This window comes from Podarcis cretensis (assembly GCF_951804945.1).
Source record: "Podarcis cretensis genome assembly, chromosome: 13".
In the NCBI taxonomy this organism is placed as follows: domain Eukaryota; kingdom Metazoa; phylum Chordata; class Lepidosauria; order Squamata; family Lacertidae; genus Podarcis; species Podarcis cretensis.
Window position 1 is genome coordinate 20,142,086 of NC_137182.1, and position 13,459 is coordinate 20,155,544.

The window sequence follows — 13,459 nt, forward strand, 5'->3', positions numbered from 1 at the left end:
CAGCCACAAATGACGGTTTGTTAACCGTGCAAAGCAGCAGAGGGGGTATAGCTCAGTGGTAGAGCATTTGACTGCAGATCAAGAGGTCCCTGGTTCAAATCCGGGTGCCCCCTCAACTAGCTTTTTCCTTTTTCAAAAACCATCATCATACTTAAGGCATAATTGGTTTTAATTAAATCTTCTGCAAGGTTAATTAAAAAGCGAACGATGCTTTTTCTTTTAGCAAACAATAGGGGACGTATATACGCCTGGCTTTAAAAGCAAAGACATTTGCAACAGCACCACAGGTTTAACATTTGTCTCGTGTGGATGACAAGAAGATATGCTACGCACTGGCTACTCTGCACTTTGCTGTGTATAAAATGGTAATTCCAGATCGTAGTCATGTGACTTTTTTTTACATCCTGGGGGTGTATTGCTCTTAAACTCTTTTTTTGTGAGCATGCTTAAAGTGTGTGCGTTTTGTGTTAAAAAATAATAATAATAATGCACGAATAATCAGAGAGAGGGCTGTTTAATTTCAAAGCGGAGATTGAATGGATCGATTCGGATGTCAAGTCAAAAATTGCAAGATATTGAGGAGCTTTAAAGTTGCAATTCTCGCGGCCGCCCAGAGGAGGCGCTAGTTCGCCTTCAGACGCGAGTGGGAGAGATTTGGAGCAAAAAAACAGGCAGGAATCATCATCATCATCATCATCATCATCTCTATAAGCGGACCATAAGTAGAAACTGCACTTTATGAGAGGGATCCTGTAGTTGCATCTGCAAAGACTTTAAAAACTCAGGGCCAAACTACTACAAAGGCGTCAGTGCAATGCATGCTTTTTTTGTGATTAGCTAAATCGCAGTGGCGCTTTCATAAGCCATAGTTCCAAAATTCTCCCACCACCATCCAAGTTGCTATTTGCCCTAAGAGGAGTAAAAATCAGCTTTATTAGATAAAACTGAGGGCCCCTCTTGACTGACATTTTATAGCTGGTGTATTCTGCCACAACTTCGTGATACCATTAATAGTGCATTTTGGGGGGGTTGGTTGGTACTTTTCTCACTTTATTTCAAATTTTCTGCTGGATTGTTAATTTAAATCCATAATAAAGTACTGATTAAAAAAAAAAAAACAACTTGTCCAGGCAGGGCTTTTGTTTTTCAATTAAATAGCCCTGGCAAAATGCGCCTTCTGACATCCTGAATGGAACAGAGTTTTCACAATATTATTTGCATAGCAAGATTTATATTTACAGCTTGATTGTAATAAAAACTCAAAGCAGTTTATTTTCCCTGGCATCCCAACCCCTAACCAGATTCCTTTCGGATCTCCATCACTCACTTTCTGCAGGACTACAGAGACGCAGGAAAGGGAACTCAGGATATCACCCTGACGAGAAGACAAAGAGTTAGGTGAAGAGCAGAGGACATGAACTGAGGTGGAACTAAGAACCAAAGATTATAGTTATAGGGAACAGGTTGATTAGCTCTATGCCACAAATGGGAATAATATATATTAACTTCCCATAGTCTGGCATCAGATCTATAAGAGGCTGGGCAATCCAACACCTGTTGCATACCTACTGCACATTTAAAACAAATGACTTCCCCTAAAGAATGCCGGGAACCATAGTATACCCCAACAGAGCTACAATTCGCAGCACCCTTAACAAGCAAAAGTTCCCAGGGTTCTTTGAGTGAAGTCACTTGCTTTAAACTATAATGCACAGGCATAGAATGTTATAACCCTTGTCAAGAGAGCAGGTGTGACGATGGGCTTATCACGATTGCACAGTTATGTCTAATGTCTTCATATTTAATTTCTTAACAGGTTAGAGCCTTGCACTTTTAGAAGATTAGCCCTGGGACCTTGACTGTGGAATGAATGAATGAATGTGTGTGTGTTTTGACTTTGGAAGTCAAAAGACTGAAGACCTAGAAAGGGAGGAAAAACACTCACAGGAAGATCTTGCAAATAAAAATGGAGAATATGGGAAGGTGGGAAATGTATCACCTAGGAGTCAGCTAACAAAATTCTGCCCTTCAGCTATGGAGGGGAACAAGGAGTGGCAGGAGAAAAAACAGACTGTCCCCAAAGAGGCAAGGCACAGAGACAAAAGGACCAAGCGGTCAGGATGCTGAGCTGAACATCATTAAGCGTCAATCTCAGGAACCATCTAGCTAAATGAACGCCAGTGTCTGACGTCGTCGGTGAGTATTTGAGGTTATTTCTGCTGGCTGTTTTAAGTCCAGGCTCTTGGAGGAAACTGGCCAGAAGCCTTAGTCTGGGGATGGAGAGATTAGCTTGGCTTTACCATATTCTCCAGCATATACGCATCTTCACTTTGGATAGATGAGCTTTGAATGATTTCCTCTTAGGGGAAGGACTTGACGCAGCCAAACTGCAACTTTCTTCTGCTCTCGTTGTGGAATCGATGTTCTGAGGAGGAGCCATGGAGGAGTCGGTCCACATCTGGAGCTTCACGGCAGCTGCGCTTTGTTTTTCCCTTCTGAATTTGGTCTGCGCTTTGGTAAGTCCATTCCAGCTTGTCTTCCTTGATCACAGCTCATACTTCTTTTAAGGGAAGTCACAAAATGGTAGAGGGCTTGCCTTGCAGGCAGGCAGGTGCCTCGTTTAATCCCTGGCATCCCTAGGTAGGGCTGGAGGAGATTCCCTGTCTGTAACCCTGCCTGTCAGTGTTGACGCTATGGAGCTACATGGAATCCATGATCTGACACAGAGCCCTTCCAGGTGCGTGTTTTATTGCATTAGTATCATTAGTGCAAGGGACGCGGGTGGCGCTGTGGGTTAAACCACAGAGCCTAGCACTTGCTGATCTTTGCGGTTCGAATCCCTGCGACGGGGTGAGCTCCCGTTGCTCGGTCCCTGCTCCTGCCCACCTAGCAGTTCAAAAGCACGTCAAAGTGCAAGTAGATAAATAGGTACCGCTCCGGCGTGAAGGTAAACGGTGTTTCTGTGCGCTGCTCTGGTTCGCCAGAAGCAGCTTAGTCATGCTGGCCACATGACCCGGAAGCTGTACACCGGCTCCCTCGGCCAATAAAGCGAGATGAGCACTGCAACCCCAGAGTCGATCACGACTGGACCTAATGGTCAGGGGTCCCTTTACCTTTACCTTATCATTAGTGCACCCATGGCGGATTTATTCTGTTTTAGTTTGTTTTGTGGGCGCTTCCCCTATGCTACCACATGATCACTGCCCGGAGGGGATATAGCACAACGAAAGTAGGACAACAACAAAACAGAACAGTTGCGGTGTGAAAAGTTACAGGATTTCAGTAGGAAGCCACAAAGTAGGCACTGACCGGAAGTGAAGCAATGTGACAACCCCACAACTTTTGCATATGCCAACAGCATTGAAAAAGGGACCACCCCGAGTGCTTATGTAAGCTTTCCGAATACTTATAATTAGCCAAATTGACAGACATAATAAGACAAAAACCAAAAAGTGAAGTAAAAAAAAGAATGGGAGTGCCTAGATGAATACCTTAAAAGTCAAGGTTCAAGGAAAGAAATCTGGCTGAGTCTGGAATAACCTTGTGAAGTGAAAGGATAAGAAAGAGGGATTTATATCTAGATGTTAGGATAGAGATGATCAGGAAAACAGGAAAGCAGGAAGACACAATGAGAGATAAAGGAGGTGCTGTGGGATTGGTGAAAGTCAATGTTTGTTTTTCTTTTTAGTGTTTATATTATTAACTTGTAAGATATGGATTAGTTTTTTTTGTTTTTTGAATGTTGCTTTTTGTGTTTTGTGTATTGTTATGTTTCGATATTTTTTGTGTTGCTGTTGTTGCGTGGAAAATACTAATAAAAGTTATATTATTAAAAAAAATCAAAAAGAAAGAAAGAGGGACCACCCCTGTGGCATAATCACAAATATACAGTACATGAATTCACGACAAAAAAAGAAAATCTGAAGGGGGAGAGCCTCCTGTGTTCCTCCTCTCATGGCCTTATGGCAAACATTTGGACCAATGGCTAGGAACTTTTATTGCAACCCTCCCCTCCCAGCAACTGAAATGTGGCGACTTATTTTCCCCCAGACTCAGACGGTAAGAGTTAGTCAACGAGGTCTTTTGGTGTGGCAAAGTGGTGTCACAATAAGACCAGGTTCTAATCATTGCTCAGTCCTGCTCTCTCTCCAAAATCAGAACGACTTACAAATATATATGTGAGAAAGGAAGTTGGAGGGGAACAGAGATGCAGTGAGGCTGTGCGGTCACCATTCATTAAAGCATATGCCCCGAGAATCTTGGGAACCGTAGTTTACCATTAGCAGAGCTATAATTCCCAGAACCTTTAACAAACTACACTTCCCAATATTCTTGGGGGGCGGGCTGGAATGTGCTTTAAATTCATTGTGTGTATTCAGGCTTCGTTAGGGTCCGGATTTAGTAATCTTTATATAATGATGTATATTACTTCTAACCAGTGCTTTTTTCCCCCGGAGGGACGCAGGAGTACGCATACCCCTAAAATTTTTGTGAATCTTTGTGCTTCTGTTCATTTACTGTATTTATTTTTCCCAATTTGAACTATAAAATGGTGGTTTTCTTGAGTCAAAATGAGAGTACCCCTAAACATTTATATATATTTATATAGGGGGGTGAAAGCACTGGTTGTAACTGTTAATTTAATTTAATGGTCTTTAGATGATGGTGTACGTTACTTCTAAATGTTGTAAGCCGTCCCTTTTGCATTTGGGAAGGTGGGCTCGTGCACGTTCTGCTGAGGGCGGCCCTGGGCTTCTGCCCCAAACTTCCACCCTGATAGCAACAGAGCGGGAAAGGTATAATCTGCAGGCTACGCTGTCAGACTTGAACACAAAGCAAACTATGTTTGGTTCCATCAGTTCCCAACCGATTCCATGTTTCTGGTCTGCAGAGCTGTTCCTTGCTAACTTTAGCACGGTGCTGTCAAAAGCTGAAGGAGACAAAAGACGCCTTGTTCTTGGCTGGGTTAGGCGGCAGTGTGTGGCACTGCAGCCCAAATCAGAGAAGATGAATGACGGCTTGTTAACAGGGTGACAGGTGTAACAGGATGGTGAAGGAATCCTCAAGGTCTGCACAAAAAATATTTCAGAGGTTCAAAGGGGATCTCTCTTTCAACCTTATGAAGCAATGCAGAACTCTCTCATATGCCTTCTTCCAGCCCAGCTTTTCCAGGCAGCACAATTATACCTCTCTGCAACTGTTTTGTTGTTGTTTAGTCATTTAGTCGTGTCCAACTCTTCGTGACCCCATGGACCAGAGTACGCCCGGCACTCCTGTCTTCCACTGCCTCCCGCAGTTTAGTCAAACTCATGCTGGTAGCTTTGAGAACACTATCCAACCATCTCATCCTCTGTCCTCCCCTTCTCCTTGTGCCCTCCATCTTTCCCAACTTCAGGGTCTTTTCCAGGGAGTCTTCTCTTCTCATGAGGTGGCCAAAGTATTGGAGCCTCAGCTTCAGGATCTGTCCTTCCAGTGAGCACTCAGGGCTGATTTCCTTAAGAATGGATGTGTTTGATCTTCTTGCAGTCCATGGGCCTCTCAAGAATCTCCTCCAGCACCATAATTCAAAAGCATCAATTCTTCAGCGATCAGCCTTCTTTATGGTCCAGCTCTCACTTCCATACATCACTGAGAAAACCATAGCTTTAACTATACGGACCTTTGTTGGCAAGGTGATGTCTCTGCTTTTTAAGATGCTGTCTAGGTTTGTCATTGCATTTCTCCCAAGAAGCAGGCGTCTTTTAATTTCGTGGCTGCTGTTAGTTTTAACAATTCTGCAATGCTGCATCACAAACTCTCACAGCCATTTCAACGCCCGCTCCCCAAATAACAAAACCAAACTTTAAGATTACAAATTCCCAAAAATACCAAATGCGTACCCTCCACACCTCCAGCTGAAGCCTGGACTTTAGAGACGAAAAGTTGACAGCCTTCTCGAAATTAGCTCTAGCTCATATTTGCAGAGCCTCCATAGGGAATGAAGACAGCCTTCCTCAACTTGGGGCCCAGCTGTGCTGACTGGGGCTGATGGGAGTTGAAGTCTAAAACATCTGGATTGGTGGGGAGAAAGGTTGAAGAAAGTTGCTTAAGGAATTATGTGGATGGGAGGATGCTTCCTGTTCCTCTCAGTCATTCTGGTGGAGCTGAGAAATGATGGGAAATTTGTGGACCAGAGCTGTTATAGGTCCACAAAGACAATGATTTTTCCATCCGATGATACGGTCTTGCAAGATGGACACGAGACTTGAAGACGACAATGAGGATACCCCAGACACACAGTGAACTCTGAAAAGACCTGTTAGGATGAAAAGACAATTGTCAGTCAACAAGTTGTAGGCAACTTTCCACTGCTGTGACTCTCTTTTCTTTTTTTAATTGTTAATGTTTACCTTGCTTTTTTTGTAAATACCTTAAATAAAATGCTACTTTTCTGAGAAAAAAGAAAGACGATTTAATATAAAGGAGAGCTCAAAGAGGAAGGTGTGACTTTAAAGAAGGCAGCTGTTTTATCCCCACCTTGCCATCACGCTTGTGTTTTTTGTCCCAGTGCGACATTTTGATCAATTACAAGATGTTGAAAAGGCCCGGCCTCTTATTTTATGACACAGATTTTGATCAGTTCAGATGTGGAAAGCCCAGCATATATTCATTTATGGGGTTTTTTAATCGTTTTCTGATTCTAAAGGTTTGGCTGTGTTGCCTTGATTCCATCTCCTCTTTTAACACCTGGGGCTATAGCAGGTCCTTGTTGTTGTTGCTGCTGCTGTCTCTCCCTGTGTTTGTAGCAGCTCTGGAAATTTCATTATTGATAAGGTCCTTATCGGCCTTCTCAAAATGTCCTGTGCAGATGAGTGATTTAATTGTGGCAGTCACATTTGGGCCTGCTTTCATTGTCTCTCGCTGCCCACTTTTTATGTGGCACGGCTTCTCCATTTCCTGGCAATATTGCAAAGGAAATGAACCGGTCCGTGGCAAATATGAAACAATCTCATAGCCCCTCGTCATAGCTTTTAATACATCTGTGTATCCCACGACCATCCATTAAGGGTTTGCCACTAATGGTCCAGCTCTGCTTTGACATTTCATCTCGTTTTCCTCTCCCATTGCGTACCTGTTTCTTCCAACACATTTCTCCCTGTTTTTTTTTACTTTTTATTTTTTTTTATTTGTTTATATTCTTCTAAGTTGATGGGACACCTGGACTCCCGTCCTAATTCTGGGGTGCAAGACAGTGAATTTAGCATGCTAAAATGTTCAAGTCATAAAAAAAAAAAAGGCAGGAGGCTGGATTCCTGATGAAGTAATCGCTTGAAGAGATGGACCATTAAGAGAGCAAAAAGGCAGGGCGATGGCCATCCTGGAAGCCATCAACAAGGCGAACACTCTCTGCCAGACCGCAGAGGGGTGGCAGCCCAGTCCTGGGCTCTCTAGTTAGCAAAAGACAATACAGAGCTAGAAGGGAGGAGAGTCAGAATCTCAGTGGGCTGGCATAAGCAAGAGGAGAAATAGATGCGTTTGGGGGAAGCAGTTTGCAAGCTGTAGAAAAAGGGGTCAAAGCTCAACATGGGCTGATAGTTTGAATCTAACATGGCAGCCATGGGAGAGACGAGACCCTCCTGGAGTGTAAAGCTGGCAGTGCCCCGCCCCCCGCCATCCTAGGCTCAGGTTGTAAAGGTAAAGGGACCCCTGACTATTAGGTCCAGTCGTGGCCGACTCTGGGGTTGTGGCGCTCACCTCGCTTTATTGGCCGAGGGAGCCGGCGTACAGCTTCTGGGTCATGTGGCCAGCATGACTAAGCCGCTTCTGGAGAACCAGAGCAGCGCACGGAAACGCCGTTTACCTTCCCGCTGGAGCGGTACCTATTTATCTACTTGCACTTTGACGTGCTTTCGAATTGCTAGGTTGGCAGGAGCAGGGACCGAGCAACGGGAGCTCACCCCGTCGCGAGGATTCAAACCGCCGGCCTTCTGATCGGCAAGCCAAAGGGGCTCTGTGGTTTAACCCACAGCGCCACCTGTGTCAGGTTGTATATATGTGTAAATGGGACGCGGGTGGTACTGTGGTCTAAACCACTGAGCCCCTTTGGCTTGCCGATCAGGTTGGCGGTTCAAATCTGAATATGTAAAATAATTACATATATTATCCTTCGAAACGCGTCTTTCTCCAAATTTCGCACACCCAATATAAAAACACATTTATTGGTGGGAATAATGTACAGAACTATATTACATTTGTGTAATTCCCTTGCAGAAATGCATATATTAGACCAAATTGTGTAAAAAATGCATATATATACAATGGTACCTCGGGTTACATACGCTTCAGGTTACAGACTTCGCTAACTCAGAAATAGTACCTCAGGTTAAGAATTTTGCTTCAGAATAAGAACAGAAATCACACAATGGTGGCACGGTGGCAGCAGGAGGCCCCATTAGCTAAAGTGGTGCTTCAGGTTAACAGTTTCAGGTTAAGAACGGACCTCTGGAACGAATTAAGTACGTAACCTGAGGTACCACTGTATTGGGATAAATCTGCATAAAAATGAACATGCATTTTTAAAAAAAAGATTGGAAAGGGGGCAAGCTGGATTTAAGATGAGTTAAGAATAGGAAACTATGAGAAACCAATAATGCCAGATTTGGTCATCCCTAGCCCAAGCCAATGGGACGCAGGTGGCGCTGTGGGTTAAAAGCCTCAGCGCCTAGGGCTTGCCGATCGAAAGGTCGGCGGTTCGAATCCCTGCGGCGGGGTGCGCTCCCGCTGCTCGGTCCCAGCGCCTGCCAACCTAGCAGTTCGAAAGCACCTCCGGGTGCAAGTAGATAAATAGGGACCGCTTACCAGCGGGAAGGTAAACGGCGTTTCCGTGTGCGGCTCTGGCTCGCCAGAGCAGCGATGTCACGCTGGCCACGTGACCCGGAAGTGTCTACGGACAGCGCTGGCCCCTGGCCTCTTAAGTGAGATGGGCGCACAACCCCAGAGTCTGTCAAGACTGGCCCGTACGGGCAGGGGTACCTTTACCTTTACCTAGCCCAAGCCAAGTCAGTAGGAGAGGCTTTGCTGCCACATTCCTGTCTCTGATGTTGCCTGGTGCTGAAGGATCCAAACGGCACGTGGTCCCAGGTGAGCCAATGGACCTCACAGCCTCATCTCTCCCTTCTTCATTTGTTTTGCAGGTGGACACCGATGATGTTCTCACCAAAGAAGAACAGATTTACTTGCTGAACGAAGCTAAAGAAAAATGTCACCAGCAGATAAATACCCAGAAGGAAACAGTCCGAGGTACCTGCTTTTTCTGCATTTCTAACTTTTGGTCCTGGGGCCCCAAGTGCATAAAAACATTTTTTAAAATGGTTGAGTCGTATTATTGACACCGGACATCAAAGGAAAGCATGGCACTTGTTAAATGTTGCCTCCGAAAGGAGGAAGAAAGTTGAAATGGATCACTGGGGATGTCTGTTGTTTTTTTTAATTACTCCTTATCATACCAATAACCCTAGCTTACTATGATATTATGTCCAGACCCACAAACTGTGTGCCACAGTAAAGAAATAAAATGAGGTTTTAGGATTTGGTTGCAAGACTGTGTGGGTCAGCAACCTTGCTGAAATGAAGCAGATCTGGGTCTGGATTGGAGACATCTTGTGAACCTCACATGCTCCACTTTGCATTTCATAATGGAACATATTGACCTGTCCAATTTATTATTGTCCACACTGGCTGGCAGCAGACACAGAGCTTCATAAAGAGACTCTCTCAGCTCAAATTGGAGAAACCGAGGATTGATTCATGGAACCTGCTGCCTGCAAAGGCCCTTCTCCTAAGCTGCCGCCCTTCCTAAGCTCTGAAAGAAAGGAGGAGAAGAAACACAATGTAATAAATGAAATAATGTAAAAGCTGTTGTCAACCCAAACAACCTCTTAGCAGAATAGAAAATTACCCATCGCATCTTCAAGCGAGTCACTGGGTGGCTGGTCTTTGCTTCCTTCCAATCAGCCTTCCATTGACAGCAGAAACGCTGCTTGAGTTGACATTCCCCTTCAAAAGCGTGGCACTCAGACCCTCATCACAGGGCCGGCCCTATCGTTGGGGACAGTGAGATGACTGGTTTTGGGTGCCGTGAAAGGGCAGCAATAGTTAGCTGATTTGGTGTGTCATGAAAGAGGAGCAGTGGTTATTTATTTAACTTATTATTGCTTTATCTATTCATATTTGTCAGAGTTGAAAATCCCTGTTCGCTACATGGAGATGTAATGAGACTGAGGGTACATTCTATCATATGTGGTGGACCTGTAAAAGTGTAAAAGAGTATTGGGAACATACACTTAAAGAAGATTGGAAAATGTTTATTGAATATGTGGAGGAAAATTGTGTATATCTGAAAACATGGGCAGCGTTTTAAAAAAATCAACAGTGTAAATAAGTTTTGATGGATGTTATAATGGAATACTGATTGGTTTAGCTTATCTAAAATATGCAGGGATTTATGTTGTGCAAAATGAACCGTGGAAAGAGAGGAAGGGAAGTCATTGATATTTTAAGGTTGTTTAAGTGAATATTCTAAAATGTAAAACAGAAATTTAATAGAAATAATAATAATAATAATAAAAAGAAAATCTCTGTCCACAACGATTTGTTGTGGAGAGCTGTACAAGAATAGCCAATGTTCTTGAATATCTATCCATCATCTGCAAATAAATAAATATATATTTATATACTATACTATACTACTCTGAGTGGCTTGAGTCTTCCTGCCACGCTTGCCATTCTCTCCTGCCATGCCCTTTGAGATCCACTGACTTAACCCAAGGATGAAGGTTGCTCTCCTCTGCCCCCCCTCAACGCTTTCATGCAAAGTTGTGATTAATGTGCCCTTTCCTCGTTAGATGGCAACTGTTTGCCTGAGTGGGATGGGATTATTTGCTGGCCCGAAAGCCTCCCCAGCAAAAAGGTGGCCGTCCGATGCCCTGACTACGTCTATGACTTCAACCATCAGGGTATGTAAGTTTTCTCAGCCTTCACAGAAAGCTTCAGGTCTTTTGGTTGTTTAGGGCTGAAGCAGATGCTAAAATGCCTCTTTGCCATTTAACATGCTGGTTTTTGTTGTTGTTGTTGTTGTTGTTTTCGTGTGTGTGTGTTTAAATATTTTTTATTAAACAATTCCAACCTAACAAATTGTCAGTCCATATAATCACGTACATTATTTGCCCCCCTTTTCCCCCACCCCCCTTCAACCTCCACCCCAGGACTTCCCTCACCTCCTCTCTCTGATTTCTTAAGGAAATTTTTACAAATTATCTAAAAAGACAACAAAATAAACTGGTCTCCTTGGCAGGTTTTGAATAAACATACACAAATTTATTGGTTGATTACATGATAGATAAGAAAAAGAGATGTATAATTTTATAACATGCAGAGAATAATGTGTGTGTGTGCGCGCGCGTGTTTTAATGCAAACAGAACCAGCTTTTCGGCAGGAAGGGTGTCTCTTAATGACTGTGATTGCAGGAAGGGTGGGGGAGCATTTAATACTGAGGAAAATCCCTCCTCAAGAAGGTGTTGTTTGCTTTTGGAGAAAATCTTCTCGCCGCCCTCCCATCGGGTGCCAGGGAAGGATTCGGCTCCCAGCAAATACCATCTTTCTTCAGGACCTCAGCAGGGGAGCAAAAGGTTATATTCCCCCTCTAGGCCTGCTGCAATCTTGATAATAATCAGCCCATCTCCAGCTGATGTTATTTGCATTATTTAAAAACAACAACACATCAGGTCAAGTTTGGCCCATAGCAGCAGGAGGCTGGTAAACAGGCCAGTTCCTTCTTAAGAACCATTAGGAAATAATAACAATTTAACTGGTTTTAGGAGATGGTGTTTTAGAGTGTGCGGAGGTTCGTCTTGCTTGTTGAGAAGTCAGGGTGACCGTTCCTTCTTTTTTTAAAAAAGGAGATACCTTGCAAGAAAGTCATTGCTTGGAGGCCTTGCACTCTGTCTTCCATGAACATGGTTTTGACAGTGGGTCCGTAAGTGACTGTGGAGGCCAATTCTGGATCCACACGTCCTTCCTCAGTGGGGACATTGGTTTCCGGGCAGGAGTTGATCATGGTGTGGATTTGCCAAGCATGCCTTCCTCTTTGCACGTTTCTCCCTTTCGTCCTGAGTTTGAGCGTCTTCAAAGCCCACGACACCTTTGGTAAAGGCTGTACTCCAACTGGAGCGCTTGCAGGCCAGTGTTTCCCAATTGCCGGTGTTTATACAGTGGTACCTCGGATTAAGTACTTAATTCGTTCCGGAGGTCCGTTCTTAACCTGAAATTGTTCTTAACCTGAAGCACCACTTTAGCTAATGGGGTTTCCTGCTGTGCCGCCGGAGCACAATTTCTGTTCTCATCCTGAAGCAAAGTTCTTAACCCGAGGTAATATTTCTGGGTTAGCAGAGTCTGTAACCTGAAGCGTATGTAACCCGAGGTACCACTGTGCTACATTTTTAAAGATTTGACTTGAGAGAGTCTTTAATCCTCTTTTTGTTGATCACCAGCATTACACTTTCCATTTTTAAGTTCGGAATAGAGCAGTACACTCTACACTTGCTCAGAAGCACTGTTTTTTGTTTTGTTTAATTTATAATAATGTCTAAACCACATCATCATAGAATTGTAGAATTGGAAGGGACCCCGAGGGTTACCTAGTTCAAATCCCTGCAATGCAAATACAGTGGTACCTTGGGTTAAGTACTTAATTCGTTCTGGAGGTCCGTTCTTAACCTGAAACTGTTCTTAACCTGAAGCACCACTTTAGCGAATGGGGCCTCCCGCTGCTGCCGCGCCACTGGAGCACAATTTCTGTTCTCATCCTGAAGCAAAGTTCTTAACCCGAGGTAATATTTCTGGGTTAGCAGAGTCTGTAACCTGAAGCGTATGTAACCCGAGGTACCACTGTAAACAAAAGCCCCTAGGCGGTTTATTTCCTCTGGGGCCTCTGGCCTTTTAAAAAATGTGCAACTGTTCAGCCTTGCTGGCATCTTCCCCTTCACACGTTCCGCTCCATCTCATTGGACGCTCTGCCTGTCCTTTATTTCAGGTCACGCCTACAGGCGCTGTGATGTTCACGGGAACTGGGAACTGGTGCCCAACATGAACAAGACTTGGGCCAATTACACAGAATGCGCCATATTCTTTGCCCCGGAACGGCAGAATCAAGAAAAGGTTTAATTCCTAAGCAGGGGGAAAGGGGTATCGGGAGGACACAGAGGCTTGTGGAATTGGGTACCACATGCAGGATTTGAAGGACAGGGAAGGGAAGGGAGGAATCTATTGAGATTGGAATTTCTCATAAAAATTGTGCCATAAAACGGGTGATGAATCTGTGGCCCGGCAGGTGTTGAACTCCCATTATTCCTGACCAATAGCTACGCTGCTTGGCAATGATGGGAGTTGAGGTCCAACAACACTGATTTCTGAACTAGATAG

At 44.1% G+C, this 13,459-nt stretch overlaps 1 protein-coding gene across 3 annotated transcripts in view; it reads left to right on the plus strand.

The window, feature by feature from the left end:
• The window catches only part of LOC307200769 (parathyroid hormone/parathyroid hormone-related peptide receptor-like), a 26,990-nt gene continuing 13,531 nt past the window's right edge, over positions 1-13,459 (plus strand). Inside the window, exons 1-6 of one of the 3 annotated variants that reach the window (XM_079949673.1) lie at positions 1-15; positions 1,817-2,196; positions 2,365-2,516; positions 9,174-9,279; positions 10,884-10,994; positions 13,071-13,195. In XM_079949673.1, coding sequence (XP_079805799.1) covers positions 2,439-2,516; positions 9,174-9,279; positions 10,884-10,994; positions 13,071-13,195 — 420 coding nt within the window. In that variant the 5' untranslated portion in view covers positions 1-15; positions 1,817-2,196; positions 2,365-2,438. Of the gene's footprint in view, positions 16-1,186; positions 1,399-1,534; positions 2,197-2,364; positions 2,517-9,173; positions 9,280-10,883; positions 10,995-13,070; positions 13,196-13,459 lie in introns of those variants that run through there. The other 2 variants (XM_079949672.1, XM_079949671.1) reach the window with 2 other exon arrangements.